Source organism: Hemibagrus wyckioides, linkage group LG22 (genome assembly GCF_019097595.1).
Source record: "Hemibagrus wyckioides isolate EC202008001 linkage group LG22, SWU_Hwy_1.0, whole genome shotgun sequence".
In the NCBI taxonomy this organism is placed as follows: Eukaryota; Metazoa; Chordata; class Actinopteri; order Siluriformes; family Bagridae; genus Hemibagrus; species Hemibagrus wyckioides.
The window spans coordinates 4,726,982-4,753,240 of NC_080731.1; the positions used below are offsets into that span (position 1 = coordinate 4,726,982).

General features: G+C 37.5%; 2 protein-coding genes across 2 annotated transcripts; one reads left to right on the top strand and one right to left on the bottom strand.

The window, feature by feature from the left end:
• Positions 1–5,729: 5,729 nt before the first annotated feature.
• On the bottom strand, positions 5,730–19,845 carry rnft2 (ring finger protein, transmembrane 2). The gene is made up of 11 exons (XM_058375359.1): positions 19,647–19,845; positions 19,125–19,202; positions 17,433–17,812; positions 17,223–17,345; positions 16,475–16,551; positions 16,294–16,394; positions 14,131–14,284; positions 7,433–7,582; positions 7,205–7,270; positions 6,110–6,211; positions 5,730–5,920 (listed from the first exon to the last, which is right to left on the bottom strand). Exons 2-11 carry the CDS (start codon positions 19,169–19,171, stop codon positions 5,786–5,788), a joined length of 1,335 nt encoding a protein of 444 aa, XP_058231342.1. The 5' UTR covers positions 19,172–19,202; positions 19,647–19,845; the 3' UTR covers positions 5,730–5,785.
• Positions 19,846–20,792: 947 nt separating this feature from the next.
• On the top strand, positions 20,793–25,370 carry spring1 (SREBF pathway regulator in golgi 1). Its single transcript, XM_058375360.1, has 5 exons — positions 20,793–20,893; positions 21,788–21,944; positions 23,297–23,448; positions 23,797–23,910; positions 24,794–25,370. The coding sequence occupies exons 1-5, from the start codon at positions 20,801–20,803 to the stop codon at positions 24,875–24,877; spliced, it is 600 nt and encodes a 199-aa protein (XP_058231343.1). The 5' UTR covers positions 20,793–20,800; the 3' UTR covers positions 24,878–25,370.
• Positions 25,371–26,259: the final 889 nt, after the last annotated feature.

The following is a 26,259-nucleotide window of genomic DNA, read 5'->3' on the forward strand; positions in this document are numbered from 1 at the left end:
AAACCATGTGACACTTTTAATAAATAAAACCGCACACGCGAAACAAACACACACACACTTACACACACACACTCACACAAACACACTGCGCACGGAGAGACAGAGCATCACGGACAGGTGCAGATCAACACACACACAGCGCGTGAGTGTTAAATAAGTCAGTAAGCGTGCTCACCGGGACGATGTGTCGTCTGATATGGGTGGAGATGACTTCTGTCGCGCGCCTGCCCGGACTGTGCGCGCGGGCATGCTCCACGCGGTGTCTCGCGCTCCGCCTGCGCAGGATCGGCGACCAGCTGGAGATAGCGTGGGCCGCGAATAATAACAAAAGAGCCGAGCGTCGCAGCGCCGATAGGAGCGGGGATGTCTGGCTCTGTGGCGTGCACATGATCTGCGCGGCGATCCACATGACGGGGCTCGTGCTGCTGCTCACGGGAAGGCGACATCTGTAGGCGACCGAGCGACCCGGGCTGCAACAGGTGAGCGCGCGCGACACAGGTGAGGCTTCAGCATTGGGGGGGGACGTGCATGTGGTTTTACGGAGAAGAAATGAATAATAAAAAATAAATGAGAGAGAGAGAGGGAGGGAGGGAGAGAGAGAAATAGCGCCACACTATATCTACACTTTTTTGAGAAAATCATCATGCACGCCATCATTACACAACATTTTTATATCTTTCTAATTTTATACCCTGACCGGATGGGGAAAACAATGGCATTCATTCTGTGTGAGCATGTGTAGGTCAAGAAAACCTTGTGAAGGCGCATTACGCACGTGACATCATGAGAAGAGCGCGAGGAATATGTTCTATATAAAAGTTGGATGGGGAATTACATCAGGTTAAGAAAGAAAGAAAGAAAGAAAAAGAAAGACAGACACGGGAAAATAACGTGAAATTACGTGTAAAAAAAAATACATAGATGAAAGTGAAAAAATGAAATAAGCACGTGAAGGGTCTAAAAAAATCTGCAAAATTCACACGTGAGTTTTATGAAATATTTGTGTAACTCTACACGTGCAAAAAACAACTTGAGAGCACAAGTAGTGTAAAAAAAAAGTGTATAAAATAGTGTATATAAAAAAGTGTCAATAAAAATCACTCATGTCATCATGTACACGTGCAAAAAAACAACCTTAAAATAAAATATTAATGAAACAAAATCCAGAAGTAAAAAGTAAAACATTCTTAAAAATATTGAACTGTACAGTGTTAATAATGAAAAAGGTGTAGAAATATAAATATATTTTAAAATAAGATTTTAATTTTAAAATAGATTAATTTTTTTTAAATAGTAGTAAAACATCCTCAAATAAATAAATTAATTAATTAATTAAAGACAAAGAAACAAACAAGGAAAGGTGTTAATAAAAAAAAATGGAAGGATGTAAGTGTGGAAATATTTGTACATGAAAAAGAAAAGTTTTAAAATATCTTTAAAACTCTACATCAAAAAAAGGTCTAAATAAAGCAAATCTAAGTGAAATATAATTGTAAACAAAAAGCAAAACATGTACATGTGCAAAAAAAAATCCATTTTTTAAAAATCAAATCAACCATTGAAATAAAGCATAAATTAAACAAAATAAATCTATAGAAATATGCTAATAACAGTGTATGTAAAAGAAAACACTGATTTCTTCCATTCCATTGTTTATTATTAAATTAACTCATTTTATCTTTATTGTGTTCGGTTTCAGAATAATTTAACAATGCTAAGTAACAGAGTGAGGGGAAAAGGCAGCAAACTCTGACAAACCTTCAAGCTTAAGATGAAAAATATTTTTGTTAATAATGAGAGTTGCTCTGTAGTGACATGGTGGAAATGTAACACACACACATATACAGTGTATTATATAAATATATATATATATAGTTAGGATAAAGTGTCTACTGGAGCAGTGGGAGGTCTGAAGCTAGTCAAGGTTTCCTGCATGAGAAATGACAATAAATGTAACAACAGCAACAACAATAAAAATAACAACAATAATAACAATAATAAAAAATAAATAAAAACAACAAAAGAACAACAGAAATAAATAATAAAATAATGGCAATAATATTAATAATAATAAACAAAAATAAAAACAATAACAAACACAACAATATCAATAATAATCAAAATAAAAATAACACCACAATAACAATAATAATATTAATAATTATAAAAAATAGAAACCACAATAACAATAAAAAATAAATAAATAATAATAATAATAATAATAATAATAATAATAATGATAATGATAATAATTCTTGTGTTTGTTCATCAGCTGTGTTCCCGGTCTGCGTGACGTGACGACGTTCTCTAAATGAAAGTGTTTATTGTAACATGTGCATGTAGTAAAATATCACATTCCCTGTGCTGCAGGTGGGATTGAGACGAGACGAGACGTGAGGAGAGCGATGTGGAAGTAATGATACGAGCAGTCCTCGTCCCTGGATATGGGTCGTCTTTGTTTGTTTGTTTGTTTGTTTATTTATTTATTTAGGTCCACATGTACTTCCTGGAGTTTGGTGAAGTGTTTTCTGCTCATCCCATCACACCCACACCTTCATGTCATATCTCTCTCTCTCTCTCTCTCTCTCTCTCTCGCTCAGACGAGTGTTGCTCCACTGCGTCACATGATTCGTGAACCCTCTGGCTTGCACCAGCTGTGAAATGATATCATTCGGTGCGTGATTGTTTTGGTACGAGGCGTTCAGGTCAGACGTAGTCAAACCAACCGGCTGCGTCTCCGGGGACGATACAGCCATGAGCTCACTGTCCCCTGACACCGGAGGGGAAAATTTTTTATTTATTTATTTTTACTGTGGTCGCAATAGGAGAGGGAAACTCTGTGACTATTACACTGATTTCTATTTATTGCAAAAAATACAATAAATAAAAAAAATGGAAAGTATACAAATTGTAAAATGTATACGCGATGAGTCTTCAGAGGAAGAGCTCCGAACCAAAATCCTCTGCATATTGCACTGTAACTTTTATAATGAGCTACGAACAAGTCAGGACTTTTCTTCCTTCATTTACATTAATTATTCTTCCACGTTTTTTTTTCTTTCTTTCTTACATTTTAGGAATTTCTTCATTTCTTCTCTTCCTTACTTTGTATTCAACTTTATTCAACTTAAGCAATTTCGTCTTTTATTCTTTTTATTTCTCCTTTCTTCTTTGTTTCTTCCCTCATATTTCTTCTTCTTTCTTTCAAATCTATTTCCTTTCATTTTCTGCCTTAGTCTAAACTGTGGCCCCAATTCTAATTTCTTTTTAATTTAGACTGATTTTTGTTTTGTTTTTTTAATTGTTTTTCCTTCTATTTTTTCCCTCCATTATTCTGCTTTCTTTCTTTCCTTCTTTCTTTTTATGTTTATTTTCTGTCTGATTTTTTTATTCTTTCATTCTTAAACTTTCAATTTAGACACATTATTTCTTCTCTTTTTTCAAATTTCTCTTTTTCTTTCTTTCTTTCTTTCTTTCTTTCTTTCTCTCATTTTATAAATGTATTTCTTATGTTTTATAAATTTATTTTACTTGTTTCATAAATTTCATTCTTTCTTTTGTTCTATAAATTTTTCTTTTTTTAAAATTTCTTTATTTATTTCATTTTATAAATTTATTTGTTTCTTTCATTTAGGAATTTCTTTATTTTATTTCTTAATTTCTTTCTTTTTTTAATTTATTTTCTTTCTTTAAAAATTTTTTTCTGTCTTTTGTTTTAATTTTTTTCTGTTTATTACATTTAGTCTTTCTTTCGTTTTATAAATGTATTTTTTTGTTTAATAAATTTCTTTCTTTCTTAATTTTTTCTTTCTTTTTTTCGAATTTCTTTTTCTTTTTTTTAACATTTCTTTCTTTCTTTCTTTTAAGACATTGAGTTTTTTGGTGTTTCTTCTCTTTTTGAATTCCTGCTTCTTGCCTTTTTGCTCTTGCCTGGGAGCAGATGTACTCTAGACGTGTCGGAGCGGTATTTGACCTACACTAGGTATTTTGGGAATCCAGACAGATCTTTTCTAGAGTTTTGTATAAAGGGCTTTGACTGGACGCTTGCTGGCAGTGTTACTGTACAACACAGCAGAATGGGACTCTGATGTTTACAGGAGCTACAGATCTTTCTACACACTGGATTGTCTACATGGCTGTGTTACTGTGTGTGTTTTATATCCACATGATTTACCTCTCTGCCCTTCATCTCCTGACCTTCATTTCCAATAATAAACAGCTTCAGCAAAAGACTTGCCTGATTTCCTTTCTTTCTTCAGTTTAAAGAATTTCTAGATTTCATAAACTCCTTTCTTTCTTTCCAATTTAATGAATATATTTTTCTTTCTTCTCTTTTTTTTTTCTTTCTATCTTTCATCAATTAAAAGAATTTATTTTCTTTCTTTCTTTCTTTAATTTAAAGAATTGCTTCATTCCTGCTTTTTATTTATTACATTGTTTCTTTCTTCAATTTCAAGAATTTCTTTATTTATTCTCCTTTCTTTTCTTTCGTCACTTTCAAGAATTTCTTTTTTTCTTTCTTTCGTTTAAAGAATTTCTTTACTTCTTTTTTCTTTATTTTTTTTCCTTCTGTTTCCTTGCTCCTATTTTCCTCTCCCATATTTTTCCCACTTCTTTCTTTCTTCCATAAATATAAAGAATTTCTTAATTTCTGTTCTTTATTTCTTTTTTCACCTTCAAGAATTTCTTTATTCATTCTAATTTCTTTCTGCCCTTTTCTTCCTTCCTTCCTTCAATCTAAAGAATTTAATTACTTCTTCATTTTCTTTGTTCCTTTCCTTCTTTTTCCTTGCTCCTTTTCTATTTTTTTCTCTCCCATATTTTTTCCCACTTTTCTTTCTTTCAGTTCAATAAAAAAATCTCTCTCTTTCTTTGTCTTTCTTTCATCAATTTACAAAATTTCTTTATTTCTTCCTTTGTTTCTTTCTCAGAATTCAAGACTTTATTAATTTTTCATCCTTTCTTTCTTTCCTTCTTTTGGTGTCTTTCTTCTTCACTTTAATGAATATATTTTTCTTTCTTTGTTTATTTGTTTGTTTCTTGGTTTCTTTCGATCTTATCAATTGAAAAAATTTCTTTCTTTCTTTAATTTAAAGAATTAATTCATTTCTGCTCTTTATTTATTGTGTTGTTTCTTTCTTTACTTTCAAGAATTTTTTTTATTTATTCTCCTTTGTTTTTTCCTTTTTCTTTATTTCTTTTTCTACAATTTCTTTCTTTCCTTTTCTCAGTTTTTTCTTCCTTTCTCTTCTTTTGTCACATTAAAGAAATTCTTTCTTTCTTTCTTGTAAAAGGGAAGAACTTGACAGATTTTCTGTCTTCTTACTGAAAGAGATTATTTAATGCAGGAAGTCAGAATGTCGGTACAGTCAGAGATCATCATGCAGGAGAACATTAATGAAAAGCTGGAGTATTTTTGGAGGTAAATAATGGCGTTATGGAGAACCAGCACCAGGCGACGCTGCGTAACTGACCAGCCTTTTCCTTTGTCCAGCACGCTCTTCTCTAACAGCAGTGGTCCCTCTGATGGACAGCTAGAGAGAGAAAGTCCATGCTACGAGGTGGGACACCAGTCTTTAGCGCAGCTTGAGTTATCCCACTTTACCAGATATTTGTTTGAATGTAAGTAACTGAGACTATTGATGTCCAAGAGCTGATTAAATCCCCCTGCCCCGCCCCCCCTCCCCACATGGCCCCTCCCCTCAACCCCCATGGCCCCTCCCCTCAGACACCGCCCTCCCCACACCCCATCAGTGCTTTACTGGGAATTTAACGTCACGTCTGATCAGTAGATCTGAAAGTGCGCAGATGTTGTGCCATCCTTCCAGCTGCGTGGCGTTTCCACGACGACCGCACGGCACAGTGGACACGTCCGTTCCCGATCGAACCACAGGCACAGGCAGTCTTCACAAAACACATGCTGGAGGACACAAAGAGACAATTAACACACACACACACACACCAAGCATTAGAGTCACAATATTTCACAGGATTTATATAGACATTCTGCATTTTCAGAAATATTTGCTAGGTTTCATCCTGAGGGTTTTACAGTCCTGTGCGTCAGCCCCTGCCATATTTCTCCCAGCATGCTTTGCAAGGCTCTCACCTGACAGAGCAGAGCGACTGGCTCTCTGAATTCAGCCTGGCAGATTGCGCACACATCTCCTGCCTCAGTGCACTGCTGCGTGCTGGCCCTCATACCGTAACTCTGTGTTTCACAAACACACACACACACAGATACATGTAAGCACATGCAGAGATACATGTAAGCACACACAAACAAACACACACACACACAAACAAACACACACACACACAGATACATGTAAGCACACACAAACAAACACACACACACACAGATACATGTAAGCACACACAAACAAACACACACACACACAAACATGCATACACATACAGACATGCGCACACACACACACGCACACACATGTATATATACATAAACACACACATACACAAATACGCAGACACATATATACACACACATGTACAAACACACACACATATATGCACACAGACATCCACAGACACACACACAAAGACACAGACATATATATTTAAATGCATATGTACAAACACACAAAAACATTGTGTGTGTATATATATACAAACACACACACACATATGTACAAACACACACACACATATGTACAAACACACACACACACACAGTTAAAGCCATAATCATTATGGAAATGCAAATTAATAAGAAAAACTAAATCATACATTGTTGTTATCATGGTCATGTTTACAGTCTTTCTGAAAGATCTGCTGAGTGAGAGTTCGGGTCGAGTCCACAGGGCGAGTCTCAGTACCAGAACCTAACACACAGCTCATATTCCTTTCATACAACAGCTTTATAAACTGCTATGACTAGTCCTGTGTGAAGGAACACATGGCCATATTGTGTCTGGAACACTGTTATACATTACTGCTGCACCCTGACACTTTATTCCTCTTACACCACAGCACTGTGTTTACTGTCAGACCCTGGAGCTCAAGTCCAGCAGAACAGAGCCGCTGGACATGAACTGTATTTAGCACTGTAGCACTTTAACACACAGGCTAGCTCACAATATTTCAGTCAGGGGGAAGAAACGTCTGGAAAATACACAGTGTGAAAATACTGAGATGTGTGTTAAGAATTGTAATACATATGAAAGAAAATGAAGAAAGCGCTAACCTGTGAGCTACAGAGCACGACGAAGGCTTTTCGAATTCCTGATATTCTTCCGCAGAGGTCAAACGACTGGAACAGAGAGAAGAAAGCAGGAGAGTAAACACACGGCTGATAGCTTTTTGATTTGCCCCATCAGGAGACTCCTACTTTCTTTCTGACTCCTCATTTCTTCGAATCGAAAAACCTCACCATGTGTGAAATGCCCCGCCGATGAATCGGGAGCTTCCTCACCTTACACAGGCTGTAGATGATGATCAACGCTGCACCCAGGAAGTAGCTGCTGGATGGATCCTCACCCATGATGTATTTGTACCACATCTGGATGGGCACCAGAGCGCGAAAGAGCTGACTGAACTCTTCGATAAGCAGATAGAGCTTTCCCTGTCAACACACACACACACACACACTCTAAATATGCTGTGTTACGGTCTATGTTTTTCTTATTGGCATTGTTGATCAGAGGAGATAAGTTGTAGCAAGGCAGTCTTCAAATTCTCCAAATTTTGAAAGCCCTGAGTGTCTAGTTCTATATGAGGCATTAAAAAAATATATAAATATTTTTTTAAAATTAATTAATTAATTAATTAATTAAAATAAATAAATAATAATTATATTAAATTAAATTACATTAAATGTAATGTTATTTAATAAAATAAAAAAAAAGTCAAATAAAATGAAAATAAAATAAAATGGAATGGAATAAGATAAAATTAAATTAAATGAAATAAGATAAAATAAAATAAAATAGCATAATAAGAAAAACATAACACTGTTTGACAGACCTGCTGGACACTATGTGTCTTCATGCTGCCATGTTTTTCTTCTTCTGTTATTATCAAGGACTCTTACAGAACAACCCAAAAGACTGATTTAAAGCTCAGGGATAAAATCAGACCAGAAGATCTAACAAAATCGAAAATCTCTATGTGGAAGCACAAATTCTATAAAAAGCTGGCCATGGTTACCATTCACTGACTCTTAAAAAATAATAAACAAATAAATTAACAGATGTTTCAAGCTGGTTTCCAAAGACACAGGTTTCAAAGTCTACCAATGAAAAATAAATAAATTAATAAATAAATAAATAAATAGCCTGGCTTGATTCCGGCGATGCCACAACAGCAGCTCCAAGGTTTTCTTTTTTTATTTATTTTTTCCCCTGCAGTGAAAAGCAATAACAGTATTGTCGTTAGTGTGAAACTGCCATCTTGATATTCTGCCCTCTTTGTAAACATTATCATAAGCAGGAATAACTGCAGGCACCTGTGCCCAAACACGATAGGCAGTGCCAGCTCTGTCAGACTGCAAGCTGTCTCTGTCCAAAACCCCAGAAACAGAGGGAGAGAGAAAAAGAGAGAGAGAGAGAGAGAGAGAGAGAGAGACAGAAAGAGAGAGAGAGAAAGAGAAACCCCTCCAGTTCCATTGAATTGTATTTGCCCATCCGTTTCCTGCAGGCACCCCCCAACTCCCGAGTGCTTTAAAAGAGCCTGAGGGTGGAAAAAAAGCTTAACCTAAGCCGAAAATCTGGCAAGACATCGGCGCTCGGCGGTCTTCTGGCATGATGGGTAATTTAGCCACACTGCAAAGAAAACTGGCAGGAACACACTACAGCTGCTACCCAATTAAGAGTAAGGGGTAGTAAAGATCAACCCGTGAGCCAAACTAGGACCAATGTACTCGCAAAGCTTGAAACTTTAGAGTATGAGAAAACGGTTCGGATCGAAACAAACCTTAAAAATATTCTCTTCTAAATTCTAAAATCAGATTTTGAACCGCGTTACATTCTAGAGGGAAGGTTTAACATGTCTATGCTACATATACACATACACACGTTATTAAATGAATCGACTAACCAATCAATTCTGAGCGCTTTGCTACAAATCTGATCGTATATACACCGGCATATAAGTGCAACCTTTCATTCCGAGACATCAGCTTCTTCATTACACGCTAACTGGAAGCTTAATGGTTGTAGATATCAACCTGAAGAATCCTCTCTGAACTGCTGACTGTAGATTTAAAAGGACTTTATATGAAGCTATTATAGACTCTCTAAGGACCTCGACAGATAATATGCCCTTATGTCCTTAATGAGGTATTTATTTACTTTATTGATTTATTTATTGATTTATTAATTATTTATTTTAAAAATTTATATAATTTTTATGCTATAATTTAAATGAAAATTAAATATACATACAAATATATATATATATTAATATTATTTAAATATTAATGTTTATATTTATATTATATATTAAGATTATATAAACATACATAAATAAAAAATTAAATAAAAATACCAAAAATACAATATAATAATACATATACATAAACAAATATAAATTAAAGGCACTTAAAAAAAAACAATTAAAATAAAAAATAAAAAAATACATTTTAATAGATAAAAATTACAGATATATATATTATTATATTATGTATTATATAATATATATATATATATATATATATATATATATATATATATATATATATATATATATATATATATATATATATATATATATACATATATATATATATATATACACACACACACCATATTGTTCCGAATATAAGAATATGCATCTCAGTAAACGATGTCGTCCTATATTCGAGCTCTAGACTTTTACACATCAATACATCCGCAAAAATAGGACCGTCATGCTAGCGTGTCTCGCTGACGGGACCAAACTTCCCCCGTATGTGATTTTAAAGTGCAAGACAGTTCCCAAAGAGGCAATACCTGCTGAAAATCGTTCGTGCTCAGAAAAAAAAGGCTGGATGGAGACTGAGCTTGTGGAATAGACTGACTGACAGAAATGACATGATGATTTGAGGAGCCAGGTTTGACAAGATAAAACAGTTCACTGCACTTCTGATTATTGCTGTACTGTTTGTTGCAGTATGTTTATTGCAATATTTTTTATTGCTCTACTGTTTGTTGCAGTATGTTTATTGCACTATTATTAATTACACTTTGTTATCCAATCACGCCTGTTATTTTTCTCTCTGAGGCAGACTTCTACTGTTAATGAAATATTGGTAGGCTATGTATTTTTTCACAATGAGATGCACAGCCTAACTGTTATTAAATCCAGGTTATATGCTATGCCAGATGAAAATTATTTTCAAATTAAAGCATTTTCTTTATAAAAGACAAGAGTTGGTCTTCAAAATGCATTTTTCCAAAAGGTAAAGTGAGGGTTGTCTTATAATCAAGGACGTCTTATATTCGGGACAATACAGTATATGTATGTATGTATATATATATATATATATATATATATATATATATATATATATATATATATATATATATATATATATATATATATATACACACATTATTATTATGAAGAGATTGTAGCATTATAGCATGCGACACATGCTAAACGACTCTGTAGTTTGGGTTTCTAGAAGGTTTATACAACTCTAACACTAAGGTACTGAACTAAAGGGAAATTATTTTAAAAACCTGAAAGGTTTCAATTAAAATGTTATGACTAATAATTGAACGCTATATAAAATAAATATTACATTACAATTAACAATATTAAACTGCTGCAATAATAACCAACATGAACAAAAAGAGAACAAATTATTGCTACATAAACTAAAAAATAAACAAAAAAAATACATAAATAAATAAATAACAGGAAAGTGAAACTGGTAGCAACTCCAGATTTTTTTTTTTTTTTTTTATTGTTTAATATGTGCATTTATTAATCTGTGCGTTTATTACATTTATTATACTTCTACTTTACATCAACGTCAACAGACAATTTAATATTATAATCACCAGATTTGTCTTTCTAAAAATGTTAAAGTGAAACCCGTTTCGGTGGTCAGGGATTAGTCATCAAGGCTTAGATGGAATACAGCCATAAAACTGCAGCTCTCTCTGGGGGCTCCACCCCTTCAGCAAGTACGTGGGTCTGTTAATATGTCGTCAAAATATTAATAATACACTAGATATTTGTAGAACACTGCAGTTATAACTTTTTAGGCCAACTGTTAGTAGCCTTCGGCTGTTTGTTAGGTTCTTAGTTTAGTTTTGAGAATCAAAAATCCTTCTAACTTTTATGTAGATTAGCAGAGGATCGTTTGAACCAAATATAGTGATGACTGAAAGAAAATTGTGGGTTGTGAAAAAAAGTGGAGGGAAAACTAGTTCAAGGAATTTCCTTTCCACATGATGTGGATTAAGGAACATTAAGAAATCTGGCCAAGTTAAGGGATCTAATTAAGTTAAGGAAACTGTTTATGTTGGGGGATCGGTTTGGATTAAGCGATCTATTCACATTAAGGGATCTGCTATAGTCATGAGGTTTTCATACTAAACAGTTATGAAAATGTTCCATTCTTTACTGTACAAGTTTTCTGTAGTAAATTAACCAAAATTATAATTTTGCAAAGATTTTTCAGAGATAATGAAAGACAGTCATCTTCAATCTTTAATCACAGGCCCTGTTTACATGAAGGGATCTGTTTACGTTTACACGAAGGGATCTGTTTATGTTTAGATGAAGGGATCTGTTTATGTTAAGGGATTTGTTTACATTTACATTAAGGGATCTGTTTACATTTAAAATATAGGATCTGTTTACATTTATGTTTAGGTACCTGTTTACATTTACATGAAGGGATCTGTTTACGTTTACAGTTTGGGATCTGTTTACATTTACAATTTGGAATCTGTTTGCATTAAGGGATCTGTTTACATTTTCAATTTGGGATCTGTTTACATTTACATGAAGGGATCTGTTTATGTTAAGGGATTTGTTTACAGTTACATTAAGGGATCTGTTTACATTTACAATATAGGATCTGTTTACATTTATGTTTAGGGATCTTTTTATGTTTACAATTTGGGATCTGTTTACATTTACAATTTGGAATCTGTTTGCGTTAAGGGATCTGTTTACATTTTCAATTTGGGATCTGTTTACATTTATTTTTAGGTATCTGTTTACATTTACATGAAGGGATCTGTTTACGTTTACAATTTGGGATCTGTTTGCATTAAGGGATCTGTTTACATTTTCAATTTGGGATCTGTTTACATTTACATGAAGGGATCTGTTTGCATTAAGGGATCTGTTTACATTTTCAATTTGGGATCTGTTTACATTTACATGAAGGGATCTGTTTGCATTAAGGGATCTGTTTACATTTACATTAAGGGAACTGTTTATATTTACATTGAGGGATCTGTTTAGGTTAAGTTGTTTTCGTACTAAACTCTTATGAATACTTATAGAATAATTTCACTGAGACGGATGGAAGGGAATCGGTTCTGATCACAGATCCCTACTGTGAGGGAAAAAAACACACTCGGCCACCTAACCAGCAGCTCCGGCACCAGCTCCAGCTCCATATGCATAATGACTGCTCGAATTTTCTCTGACAGCAATTAATCACCCTCGTTGGACGCGTGCTAGACGCCCGCCGGGGTCCCACGACCTGCCCACGCAGGCAATTTATCTTAGCCAGAGTTTCCCACAAACTGTTTCCTCTCCGCTCCGACGAATTAAAACTGGACTTCCGCCAGTACCGGGAAAAACAGCGCCAGGGATGCATTTCAGCTTACTTCTGACAACAACAGCTACACTCCTGTTCTAATAATAACAACCAGAAAGGAAAAGTTTATTAAAGAAGGACGGCAGGGCAAGCTAGGCTGAGTCCCAGGAGCAGCAAAGCCTGGGGTTCCATTAATCTTAATCCACGTAGGGCAGAACTTCATTTAAAAACACTGATTAATCTGTTTTGCTCATCAATTAACAAATCGTGGCTATGAAGAACAGACTGGAGAAGAAAAAAGCTCCCTCTATTAGAGACTGTTTAATGCATCGCAGACTTTTCTGGATGAAAAAGAAAAATTGGCCAGGGCGCTAAAATGAGCTTTTAATTTAGTTAAACTTTTATCTAAATATTAATGAATCTGTGAATTATATAGTGAGAGAGAGAGAGAGAGAGAGAGCAAGAGAAAGGGAGGGAAGGCAGGAGAGAGAGAGAGACAGAGAGAGAGAGAGAGAGAGAGAGAGAGAGAAGGAAGGTGGGAGAGAGAGAGAGGGAGAGAAAGAGCAAGACAAAGGGAGTGAGGAAGGGAGGGAAGGTGAGAGGGGGGGGGGAGCAAGAAACAGCAAGACATTTCTGCTGTTATATTTATTTATTTATTTATTTTTTATTTTATTTTTTTTTTTAAATGTAATGTAATTTAATTTAATTTTTATTTAATTTAATTCTATTTTATTTATTTCATTTTCATTAAAAAAACTAATCACAACAAGCTGTCATTCATTTAAATCATGCCCAGAGATTCCCCCTTCTACCTTTCATTCACAAAGGTCAGGATACACTAAAGGATAACACTAAAAGGTATAACCCTGACATGTCTGGGCTTGTGTGTGTGTGTGTGTGTGTGTGTGTGTTTATAGCCATGTTAACAATTCTCACGGCCCAGTAATAAGGAAGAAAGCCTGACTGTGTGACCATGACCTCATTGCCTGATACAGGGCCACCTGGGTGCAAGCTCCGGAGGTGGAAAGTGTGTGTGTGTGTGTGTGTGTGTGTGATTGAAGAGGGAGATTTGGAGCATGGTGGTGATTACGAGGGTGTGTGTGTGTGTGAGGGGTTTGAATTCATTCAGGCTTTAATACAGCAGCAACCTTGAGTGAGCTCCAGTGTGTGTGTGTGTGTGTGTGTGTGTGTGTGTGTCTTCCAAAGAGAGGTGACCTCACTCCTGTCCCTGAGGACCATGAGCTCAGTTACTGTGTGCCACAAGAGCGAACACACACACACACACACACACACACAGCCTTGCTTATCAGCCAAGTTGCTGGCATTTCTTACTGATGCTACATTAAAATAAAAGATCGCTCCATCAGAGGAAAAAGCAGACAGTGCAGAAATAAAGTGACTCTTACTCTGGATTTGAAAGCCAGGAGGATTTTGGGTAGGAAGAGAACGAGGCACTTGACGGCGATGGTGAAGTACTTGAGCACAAAGTCGGTGATCCCGACCACCCAGATCAGGTTGAAGAAATCATAACTGTTGATGTTCGGCTTGGCGAATATCAGACTGCGAGACAGAAAGATACGGAAACACATGAAAATCCCCGAAAATCCAGGTTGCCAAATCTTCTAATTTAGGATCTGTTTCTCTGATGACTAAAGCAATATTTTATCCAAAAAGTATGCAGTGACAGAGTGAGCAGGAAATGCAGACAGATGCTAGTGCAGATGTGGAAAAGATAAAACAATGATATACTGATCAGTGATAAAGAGGAGGAGATATTCTGAGGACTAGTGCAAATAATTCTTAATTAATGTTAAATATTAATAATTATATTTATGTAATATATTTAATCTCTCCATAAACATGCACAATATTCATTTTTGATTGAAAAAAAAATCATTTAAGATTTTATTTTTAATTGCAAAAAATATAGATATTAATTCTATTAGAACTATAGAACTATAAATCTATGAACTGTGACTGTAAAATAAATCTGTGATCAGAATGAAGGGGTGTATTTTGTTTTCCACAGTTGTATGCAAATGTTTTGGCACCCTTGGCCAAAGTACATGCTATGATAGTGAATCGATCACCGTACTAGATTATTACATTATTATCATTTTAATTCACTAATTAAATGATTGTATATTTATTATTATAAATATATTCATGATGTTATTTTTATTATAAAATATGTAAAGATAGAACATACATAACTTATTATGAAATAAGTTATAATTAATTAATTAGCTGATTGAGTAATGTAGAAATTTCACCCACATATCAATGAATAAATTTATTTGTTTATTTATTAAATATAAAAATATATAAAACACTATTATTATTATTATTATCAACAACAACAAAAACAGATAGATAGATAGATAGATAGATAGATAGATAGATAGATAGATAGATAGATAGATAGATAGATAGATAGATAGATAGATAGATAGATAGGTGGATAGACAACCAGACAGATAGATATACAGACAGACAGACAGACAGACAGACAGATAGATAGACAGATAGATAAACAGACAGATAGATAAACAGACAGACAGATAGATAGATAACCAGACAGACAGACAGATAAATAGACAGATAGATATATAGCCAGATAGATAGATAGATAGATAGATAGATAGATAGATAGATAGATAGATAGATAGATAGATAGATAGATAGATAGACAGACAGACAGACAGACAGGTGGACAGGCAGACAGACAGGTGGATAGACAGCCAGACAGATAAATATACAGACAGACAGACAGACAGATAGATAAATGGATAGACAGACTGACAGATAGATAGCCAGATAAACAAACAGATAGATAGACAGATAAATAGACAGATAGATAGATAGGCAGACAGACAGGTGGATAGACAGCCAGACAGATAAACAGACAGACAGACAGACAGACAGACAGACAGACAGACAGACAGACAGACAGACAGACAGACAGACAGACAGACAGACAGACAGACAGATAGATAGATAGATAGATAGATATAGATAGATAGATAGATAGATAGATAAATGGATAGACAGACAGACAGATAGATAGCCAGACAGATAGATAGCCAGATAAACAGACAGACAGACAGATAGACGGATAGATAGATAGAGACAGTTAGTATTAACTGCTAGTGATGTATGTAACTATAATAATACTGTGTGAGTTTTCTTTTTTGGTTTTAGAGTTATTTTAGATATTAGAGTTAAATATTAAAATATTTCCAATAAAGTATCACTTTCTCCACCACGACTGATTCTATTCTCTGGCACTTAAACAAAGAGAAAAGAGTGTGAAAATTTAAAAGGTGAGAAATGAGTGTGAAAAACGTGTCTGTGATGGATAAAGGAAAAAAAAAGTACTCACAAGATCTGTGGACATAAACGATCCTAAAGAAGGAAACGCAGGTAGAACATAACACACATATAAACATAAACCTATAAAGAAATCAAAACAAACAAAAACGTCAAGATGGCGGAAGCACGTGTGCGAGCGTGTGTGTGTGTGTGTGTGTGTGTGAAAACCATCTCAGGAGACACCTGCTCACACAGACCTGTTGTGCAGCTCCTCAGCACTGAACGTGTAATACACATACACTATGTTGCCTGCTAGGAACACCAGAATCCAAAGAGCGACGAAGATGGACCTCTCCTCCTGGGACACACACACAGTGGATTTTATAGTTAGTTGTTGGTCACTAAAGAGGAAATAGCGTCCAGGGAGCGCACACTTACCCGCAGAGACACCTGGTGCTTCAGAGTGGAGTTAGCAAAGGCGAAGGTGCTGGCCATGCCAATGCACACGGCAATACCTGAGAAACACAGAACCAGAACCAGAACCACAGTCACATGACCACAGGTTATTAAAGCAAGACAAAGCAGGAGGGAAGTAATCGTAACTACATCTTCTAGTCCTGGATTGTATGTGATGTACTTCCTTCTTTCTTTCCTTCCTTGCTTCCTTCCTACCTTTCTTCCTTCCATCCTTCTTCCCTCCCATCCTACCTTTCTCGCTTTCTTCCTTCTTCCTTTCTCGCGTTCTTCCTTCCATCCTACCTTTCTCGCTTTCTTCCATCCTTCCTTCTTCCATCCTTTCTCCCTTCCTTCCCATCTTTCTCTCTTCCTTCTTTCTCTCTCTTTCTCTCCTTTGTTCTTCTTTCTTTCTTTCTCTCTCTCTCTCTCTTTCCCTCTTTCTTTCTCTCTTTCCTTTTTTCCTCTCTTCCTTCCTAAATTATTTAAGTAATTAATTAATTTGTTAATTAATAATTAAATAAATGTAGTAATTATAGTTGTACTGTTATTATTATTACTATTACATATTTTTAAAAACAGACTATAAACATCTAGAAAAATGAATGGAATGAAAATGAAATGTTGTAAAAAATGTAAATAATCTCCTGCTAGAGCTGATATTGTGGAATAACTGGGAATAAAGTCTCCTCTTGACTCGACTGAAGGTTGCTTGTTCAGCTCAGGTTCTCACCAAGCTTGTGCTGGAAGCAGACTTTAATGAGGAGGATGAGGATGAAGGGGAATCCTCTCTGCAGCCACGTGACCACAGCTTTCAGCTCAGACAGAGCAGGAGCTGGAGCAGACGCTTCATCTCCTAGCATCAGAAAAAAAAAAAAAGCATGAATGAAGTACCTCTGTGCATCATCTGCGTAATCTGATAACCGGAGATCAGCCTCGTTACCTCCGTCGTCCCTGCTGCTCCGCCTCTCAGCCGAGGACGCCGAATGAAGCAGGGCGGACCGGTGCTGCCCCGACTGGTGGAAATGATGATGATGGTGGTGGTGATGGTGGTGCTGGGAGGGCCGAGGAAGAAACGGTGCATTCTCTGCCCGGTGAGAGCCTTCCTCACGTGACGATGTCGTCATCTGGATAAAGACCTCAGGCGGAGACCCCAGGACGAGTCCGGCAGCTTGGAAAGGAGCCGAGGTCACGGCACCGGCAGACACGCCCACCAGGCCTGAGAAGAGTTGCTGGGGCGAGGAAGGAGACTCGGGTTTTAAACAGTCGAACACGCCTCCTTCGTCCAGGCTGCTCTCAGATCCGAGGGTTTGACTCCTGTTCCTGAGATTAGAAACAAGATGAGTGAAATCAGACGGTGTCTAATAAAAAATAAATAAAGAAAGAAGATCAGGTCAGGTGTTGTGAGCTCCTGACCACTGAAATCCTGGCCTTCTCATTCCTGGGTGGTTTGATAATATTTTTTATTCATTTTTGGCTCATTAGTTGAATACACTGTACATTCATTTTTATTTTTAATTTTGATTTTTAAGTGCCAATGGAAGAAATAACTAGTATTTACACTGCTTATTTATTATTATAACACCTTTATCATCATTGTACAAGTCTACATCAATCTACATTAAAAAAAAAAAGTTTAAAAAATGTACGAAATAAAACTTACAAAAGGAACAGAATGTAACAGAGTGCAAAAAAATGTTTTCTGGAAATATATATTGATCAATAGTCATTTTCTGAGGAAAAACAAAATATTCTTGACTTTTAAGGAGAAAAAAATATATATTATTATTATTATTATTATATTATTATTTTATTAGGCATAGTAAAAGTAGTTTTTTTCTTTTCTTCCTTTCCTACTTTCCTTCCTCCGTTCCTTCCTTTTTTCCTAATTCTTTCTTTCTTCCTTCCTTCCATCCTTCTTTCTTCCTTTTTTTTCTTTCCTTTCTTTTTTTCTTAATTCTTTCTTCCTTCCGTCCTTCTTTCCTTCTCACTTTCATTCTTTCTTTTCTTCTTTCCTTCCTTACTCCATCCTTCCCTCTTTCTTTCTTTCTTCACCCCCCCTTCCTTCCTTCTAAAATTATTTAAGCAATTAAGTAATTAGTTAATTAATAAACACATATATGTGGTAATTATAGTTCTACTGTTATTATTGGTACTACTACTAATATATATTTTCAGAATATGAGAGGTACAATATGTACAGACTCGTGCATGAAGGTGATGTTGACGTCATCAATTTTTCACCCTCCTTGGTCTAGTGGGACTGATGATCTGGTAATTTATTGATCTCTTACAGATACACCTGAATGTGAGTTAACAGGGATTTCTTTCTTTTTCTTGTTATGTTATATAAAGTGTATCTATAACTCGTATTATTTCTCACTAATGTTGTATTGCCATCTGTTTTGTTTCGTAAAACTTAAAATTATGACATCATAATTGATTTCTCGATCATTAATAAAGGTCACAACTTGTCTAAAAATTTATTTTTTACCAAGCAAAGACCGGGTCTTAACATGCGCTAAAGTTGACCCTGAAAGACATTCGATGCTTTTATACTGCAACATTTTACTTAGAAGAGTTTTAGATCTTATATATTTAAGAGTTTAACATCAGTTGCCGTGTAAAGTCGAACCTTTCAGGTGGCATGCCATCTGTGTTACTACTGTGGCGTCTCTGCATGGCGCCCACTGAGTCACCAGAAGCTCAGGAGCTGTAGAAAAACAAAAATATTAGTAATAATATTAATACAATCCAGTCTGAGACACTGATTATGTTTAAGCAGTCAGATCTCATGCTTGTAAGTGATTAAGGAACTGAGAACCTCTCTCTCTCTCTCTCTCTCTCACTTCTAAGTAATTGAGCTTGTCTTGTTCTGGACTTAGAGATCCACAATAATAAATCAGATCATTTAAAATCCTTTAACATGGATGTGTTAGATCAGGAAATCTTCCAACAGTCCAGCAGCATCAGCTCCCAATCAAGCCATTGTCATTCGAACCCAAGCTAGCAAGGAGCTACTAAAGGAGCTGGCTAATAAAGTAAATACAATGCGATTCCGCGTCTCCTAACTAACATTCTTGGTATTTCTACACACACAGACTATCAGACAAAATAAAGCACCATTATTTGTTACCACAGACACATTTTATCTTACCATTATCATGCTGCATATGACAGATGAGCCTGTATGCTTGGTGTTATTGCCTGTAAACGAAGCTGGGAGTCGACTATTTTTGAGAGAGTCGACTCTGTGAATCTTTCATTTGGAAATACAAGCGTGCTTGTGAAGCTTGAGAGTCGGTTCTATAGTGATTTAAACTCAAGGTCAATGAGAAACCCAGGAACACGAATTGTTCCCAGTTAATCAACATCAGATTGTATATTTTACAGGAACTTTTGCTCGTATCGCGGCTCGTGGAAAACATAAATCACGGTAAGGATACGAATCGATTCCTGAAATCCTGGAATCGACTCCAGCAGGTGTAGGACTCGGAACAACCTTAGCCTTAGCTACGAAAGAGCTAAAGATAAATCCCAAATAGCTTCCAAATCTTCCTCTATAATGCACGTTGTGTAAAATATTGTTTTATATGCCTTAAATCTGGTCTAATATACCAAAAACACGAAGATATTCTGTAATCGGTTAGCTATCTGCTAAAAGCTTAAGGCGGGGCTTAAATGATTCCTGTTTCCGGAGGTACGACCCGGGTCTGACCAATCAGGGTCCGTTCTGATCCAACACTTTCCGCATTCTGGAAAAACAAACTGTTTTGATGATGGCTGTCAGGTTCAATGCCGACTCGATTTACATTTCCAGTCCAAATACCGGAGGCACATCACGACGATTTCTTTATTTTTCGTGATTTGTACTCTATCAGTGTTAGATTGCTGGAACGGATCGCTTATTGTTAGCGGAATTATCAGAGAATGCTAAACGTTAGCTAGCTAGCTGGCAGAGTTCACGCGACTAGCGGGTGTGTTTATTATTATTTTTTTTTAAATCATTGTAGTATTAAGAAAACAACAACAAAACTTGAATTTGATTGTTGTCATGGAATTACTTAGTAGATATTGGAGTTAAAATACGTACAATGGTGATTTAACATGGGTTAGCGGTAAGTGCGCATGCGCAAGGTTGCCTGGCCTGTCACGTTTTTCTTTCGTCTAAAGTGTGTCTGAAAACAGCGATTTAGGCACAGAGCGTGTTCATGTAGCTGAGAAGCAACCTGATTAAGCGACATTGCAAAGGATTTCCTGGTCGTATCTGATCTGATCTGATCTGGTGCACATCCAGACCCAGCCGGCTCCATGGTGCTGCGCAGGCTGCTGAGGAGGCGCTGGGTCCTGGGGGTCGTATTCGGCTTCTCCCTCATTTACTTCCTCACCAGCACACTCAAGCAGGTCAGCGATCATAACCTGCATGCATAACCCTCACATAGTTGTTTAGACATTGAGATGCAATGTGTTATGCGTTATACATTGTTACTATTACGCGTTATGCAGTGAGTATTGTACAGTACATGACACATGCATTTACATAAAGTAAATCTGCATCCATGTTGTATTAAGATTAATTGCGTTAAGAGCTCAAGTGGTTAAGGCTCCGGGTCGTTGACTGGAAGATCAGGGTTCAAGCCTAAGCACCATCAAGCTGCCCCCACTGGGCCCTTGAGCAAGGCCCTCAACCCACTTGGCTCCAGGGGTGCTGCATCATGGCTGACCCTGCGCTCTGACCCCAACCCTCAAGAATGGGATATGCGAAGAAAGAATTTCATTGTGCAGTAATGTATATGTGACAAATAAAGACAACTTAATACAGTAATTAAGTGAAAATATAAACCGTATCCACAAAGGGCCGGTGTGGGTGCAGGTTTTCATTCCAGCCGAGCAGAAGCCACACCTGAGTCTACTGAAAGCCAAGATCAGTTGATTAAACAGGTGGAATCAGGCGTGGCTTCTGCTCAGTTGGAATGAAAACCTGCACCCACACCGGCCCTTTGTGGATCCGGTTTGACACCTATGATTTAAGGCATTTGGTAGATGCCCTTATCTAAAGCGACTTACATTTTATACATCTGAGCAATTGTGGGTTTCTGTGCTCAGGGGCACAGCAGTGGCAGTTTGGTAGACCTGGGACTTGAACTCACGACTTTCCAATCAGTAGCCTGACACCTTAACCACTAAGATAGCACATCCCTCAATTTTTCACACTAATAATAATTTGTCCTGTGTTTACTGCCATTTTTAAAATGAACTCCTGTTGTTTCTCTGTGATTCTGTATTTGATTCATATAGGAGGAGCGAAGCATGAGGGATCGGACTCTGCTGGAGGCCCGGGAATCTGACCATCCCATCGCCTGGAAGGTCAAGTTCAACCTGGGCAACAGCAGCAGGCAGATCACCCAGTGCAGGAACTCCATCCAGGGGAAAAGTCTCCTCACTGATGAACTTGGTAAATGATGTAACTGACTGTCAAATATTCAAAGGAAAATTCTACTTGTGTAGAAATCTCTTTAGTAATGTCTAAAATGTGTATCCAAATTGAGATGTTTCCTGCATCACCCACAATACCACAATCTCCTCCTGATACCATGCATCGTCTCTATCTAAAGAGAACAGTGCAGCGGCGCTTTAATCCTTTAGTCTGTCCAGCCGTAAGGTCTAATGCCATCGTCTGTACTCTCACCCTCCAAAGCTTCAGCTATCATGTGCTAGTCATGTAGATCTCTGAGTCACTAGGGAAAAAGTCTTAACCAATCGTATAACCAAACTGCATTCTGGGAGTCTGACATGTGCTTCTCTAGTTATTATTCATCATTACTATGATGCCGAGCGTCATTGGAAGAACAGGAAAGTTGCATTTGTTTTTTGAGAAGAAAAGTCAATGAAATGTGAATGTCATCACTTGTGTCTGAGGTCATGGAAAAGTTTATCCTCCTAATAAACAACACTGTTGCTAGGTTAAAAATTCTTGTGATGTTAGAGCAGAATTTTTAACAGGATTAAGGAAAACAAAGCACATACACTATATTGCCAAAGGTTTTGGGACGTCTGCCTTTACATGCACATGAATGTAATATGGAGTCGTCCCACCCTTTGCAGCTATAACAGCTTCAACTCTTCTGGGAAGGCTTTCCACAAGGGTTAGGAGTGTGTTTATGGGAATTTTTGACCATTCCTCTAGAAGCACATGTGTGAGGTCAGGCACTGATGTTGGACGAGAAGGTCTGGCTCACAGTCTCCACTCTAATTCATCCCAAAGGTGTTCTATCAGGTTGAGGTCAGGACTCTGTGAAGTTCCTCCACACCAAATTCACTCATCCATGTCTTTATGGACCTTGCTTTGGTCACTGGTGTGCAGTCATGTTGGAACAGGAAGGGGTCATCCCCAAACTGTTCCCACAAAGTTGGGAGCATGAAAATGTCCAAAATGTCTTGGTATGAAGCTGAAGCATTAAGAGTTCCTTTCACTGGAACTAAGGGGCCGAGCCGAACCCCTGAAAAACAACACCTGAACTCAGTGATTTGGAGGGGTGTCCCAAAACTTTTGGCAATATAGTGTATAAGATTCTGTATAAAAATATTCAAAGTGAAAATATTTAGCATGGAGTTTTCCTTTAATTTGACATCAGTTATTTGTTTTTTTTTTAATGTGATACACAGATGAGATTTTTGTTGCTTCTTCTGTGTCTATAAGTGGGTTTTTTTCCAGGTCAGTTTTTACGTGACAGTGAAAATATTATGAGTTCTATGAAGAAAGTTCTTGTGTAAGCTCATCACATGGTGTTAATCTCATTATCTCAGGTTATGTGTGTGAGAGGAAGGACCTGCTGGTGAACGGCTGCTGTAATGTGAACGCGCCACGCTCCGGTCAGTACATGTGTAAGAGCTGTCTGCCCAACGGCTGCTGCAGCGTCTACGAGTACTGCGTGTCCTGCTGCCTCCAACCCGACAAGGTGCCATTACTTTTCTCTCTCTCTCTCTCTGGGTTTTTCACTGCTAGTATGATGTGGTTAGCTGTCTGTCTGTCTGTCTATCTCCCCATCTCAAACACTAACCGTCTCTCTCTCTCTCTCTCTCTCTCTGTGCGTCTCTCTGTCTGCCTCGAACACTACTGTCTCCCTCTCTCTGTCTCCCTCTCTCTCTCTCTCTCTCTCTCTCTCTCTTTCTCTTTCTCTCTCTCTCTCTCTCTCTCTCTCTCTGTCTCCCTCTCTCTCTCTCTTAGTGTTAGTTTCAAACACTAACTGTGTCACTATGTCTTTCTGTCACTCAATCTTTTTCTATCTCTGATTTTTTTCCCTCAGCAACCTCTCCTGGAGCACTTTTTGAACCGAGCCGCTGAGGGATTTCGGAATCTCTTCACCGCAGTAGAGGATCACTTTGAGCTGTGTTTGGCGAAATGCCGCACCTCCTCACAGGTAACCCGCAGCACATCTTAAACTCACATCACGTCTCTACTGCACTCCAGCTTTCCCCATAACACTGAGGTAACATTTACACTGGTGGCCAGTTTACTGATTTCAGCCGCTGATCAGAACCAGTGCAGGCCACGGTCAATAGAGTTTCTCAATCGGAAACATACACCGATCAGCCATAACATTATGAGCACTGAAAGCACCTGCTTAAAAGCAGGAAATATGGGCAAGCGTAAGGATTTGAGCGAGTTTGACGAAGGGCCGAATTGTGATGGCTAGACCACTGGATCAGAGCATCTCCAAAACTGCAGCTCTTGTGGGGTGTTCCCGGTCTGCAGTGGTCAGTATCTATCAAAAGTGGTCCAAGGAAGGAACAGTGGTGAACCGGTGACAGGGTCATGGACGTCCAAGGCTCATTGATGCACGTGGGGAGCGAAGGCTGACCCGTGTGGTCCGATCCAACAGATGAGCTACTGTTGCTCAAACTGCTGAAGGAGTTAATGCTGGTTCTGATAGAAAGGTGTCAGGATACACAGTGCAGGACGGGTCAGGGCTGTTCTGGCAGCAAATAGAGGACCAACACAATATTAGGCAGGTGGTCATAATGTTATGCCTGATCGGTGTATCAGATATCAGACTCCCATCTAAACGCTCTAATTGGAATAAAGTGGCACCCTCCAGAAATCATTTGGACAGCAACCTCTGATACTTCTGTTTTGCAGTGCATTATGGGATCTACTCCCTAGCTAGTGCTCTATGAATAGTGTATGGTGCTTAGACACACTGAAGTAATTAGATTTAATTTAATTTTAATATTAAATTGTGTGTATATATTCAACTACACACTGTATGTTTTACCTCTTTCGTGTATTTTTCTTCCTTCCAGAGCGTCCAGCATGAAAACACGTACAGAAACCCCCAGGCCAAGTACTGTTACGGTGAAAGCCCCCCCGAGCTTCTGCCCATCTGATGGAGGAAAGTATTTTTCAGAAAAAAACAATACTACCTCTCTCCTCCTCCTCCTCCTCCTCCTCCTCCTCCTCTTCCTCCTCCACTCAAGTGTATTTAACGGTCCGGAACCGACCGCATCAGCATGAAGACGTAAAGCAGCACCGGGGATAAATAAATAAAAAGAAGGACCACAAGTAATCGCTTCCAGAGAGCCTCATCTGTTACCGTCATCTACGTGATATTTTGGGTTCGTGCCACAGAAATAGTTTCTATGGCTGCTCGATATACATTGCTTTAACAGGAAATGCATCACTGGACTGATGTCAGAGGTTGAGGTCAGCCACAGATGAGCGCAATCTGTCTGGAATAGCACGTGGGTGCGAACACTATTGACCGGACAGGGATCCAGGACGGAATCCGTACGCGATTCCGACACAGTGACCGCGTCTTGCATGTTCAGTGCTGTGTATTAAATAGCCGGATGTTAATTTAATAAATGTCATTTTTAACAACTCGCCTCGTCTAAATTGTGAGGGTAGGGGAAAATGTCATCGGAAATGTCTTTAAATGAAGCGTGACAGTAAGAGCAAAACTAGTTTTATTTATTTATATGAACGTCACACATCCGTTGGATTCGCTGTTATGAAATTTCTGTGAAGCCAGTTTGTACAGACACAGCAGGATGCTGGAACTTCCTTCCTGTCTTCCTTCCTTGTTTCATTCATTCGTTCATTCAGCTCGGATACTAACCCTCTCTCTCTCTCTCTCTCTCTCTCTCTCTCTCTCTCTCTCCGTGTCTAATTTCAGCACTCGCATTATGAAGCAGAAAGTTAACCATTTATTCAATTTTTAACAACTCTCAGCTTTCGAGAAATACTACAGAAATTCAGGATCCAAATCATACATTTTATATGAGGAACACACGAGGAAGAAACCTGGACGAACTTCCTTTCTTTCAGCATTAAAGTGTTACACTGCTCGTTCTCCGGGATTCGCTTAGCCTGCGCTTGAATACACCCCCTTTTACCAGGTAGCTCTAAATTTTTTTAGCATTTCTGCTTCTTCCCAGTTTCTTGGTTTCTCCTCTATTGAAATGATTAAGGCAGAAACTCAGAGCTTGTCATGTTTCCAAGAAACCACAAAACCCTTCCCATGGTGGAAAACCCTCTATAAATAGTAAACATACGCCTTCAACAGCGATCCATTTTTTAGTCCCTGGGCTTTTTACACTGGAAATAATGCGGATATTGATTGTGATCTCTGTGTAAACAGAATCTGTGTAGCTGGAGGTTTCTAATCTAATCTTTCTAATCTCTTCTTTTTAAAGAAATCTGTCGTTCAGTTGAACAGCCGTTCGTTTCATTGATAAACAACTTCCGCAAAATTTTAATCAGCGCGTAT

Bases quoted from the DNA above. Each gene is read 5' to 3' on its own strand.
- spring1 (XM_058375360.1), top strand. From the start codon at position 20,801: ATGGTGCTGCGCAGGCTGCTGAGGAGGCGCTGGGTCCTGGGGGTCGTA. The intron at 23,449-23,796 runs GTGCCATTACTT...TTTTTCCCTCAG, and splicing joins GCTGCCTCCAACCCGACAAG to CAACCTCTCCTGGAGCACTT. The intron at 23,911-24,793 runs GTAACCCGCAGC...TCTTCCTTCCAG, and splicing joins AATGCCGCACCTCCTCACAG to AGCGTCCAGCATGAAAACAC.
- rnft2 (XM_058375359.1), bottom strand. From the start codon at position 19,171: ATGCAGAGACGCCACAGTAGTAACACAGATGGCATGCCACCTGAAAG. The intron at 17,813-19,124 runs GTTCGACTTTAC...TTCTAATCTCAG, and splicing joins GATGGCATGCCACCTGAAAG to GAACAGGAGTCAAACCCTCG. The intron at 14,285-16,293 runs GTCTGTGTGAGC...TCTGTCTCGCAG, and splicing joins GCTGAGGAGCTGCACAACAG to TCTGATATTCGCCAAGCCGA.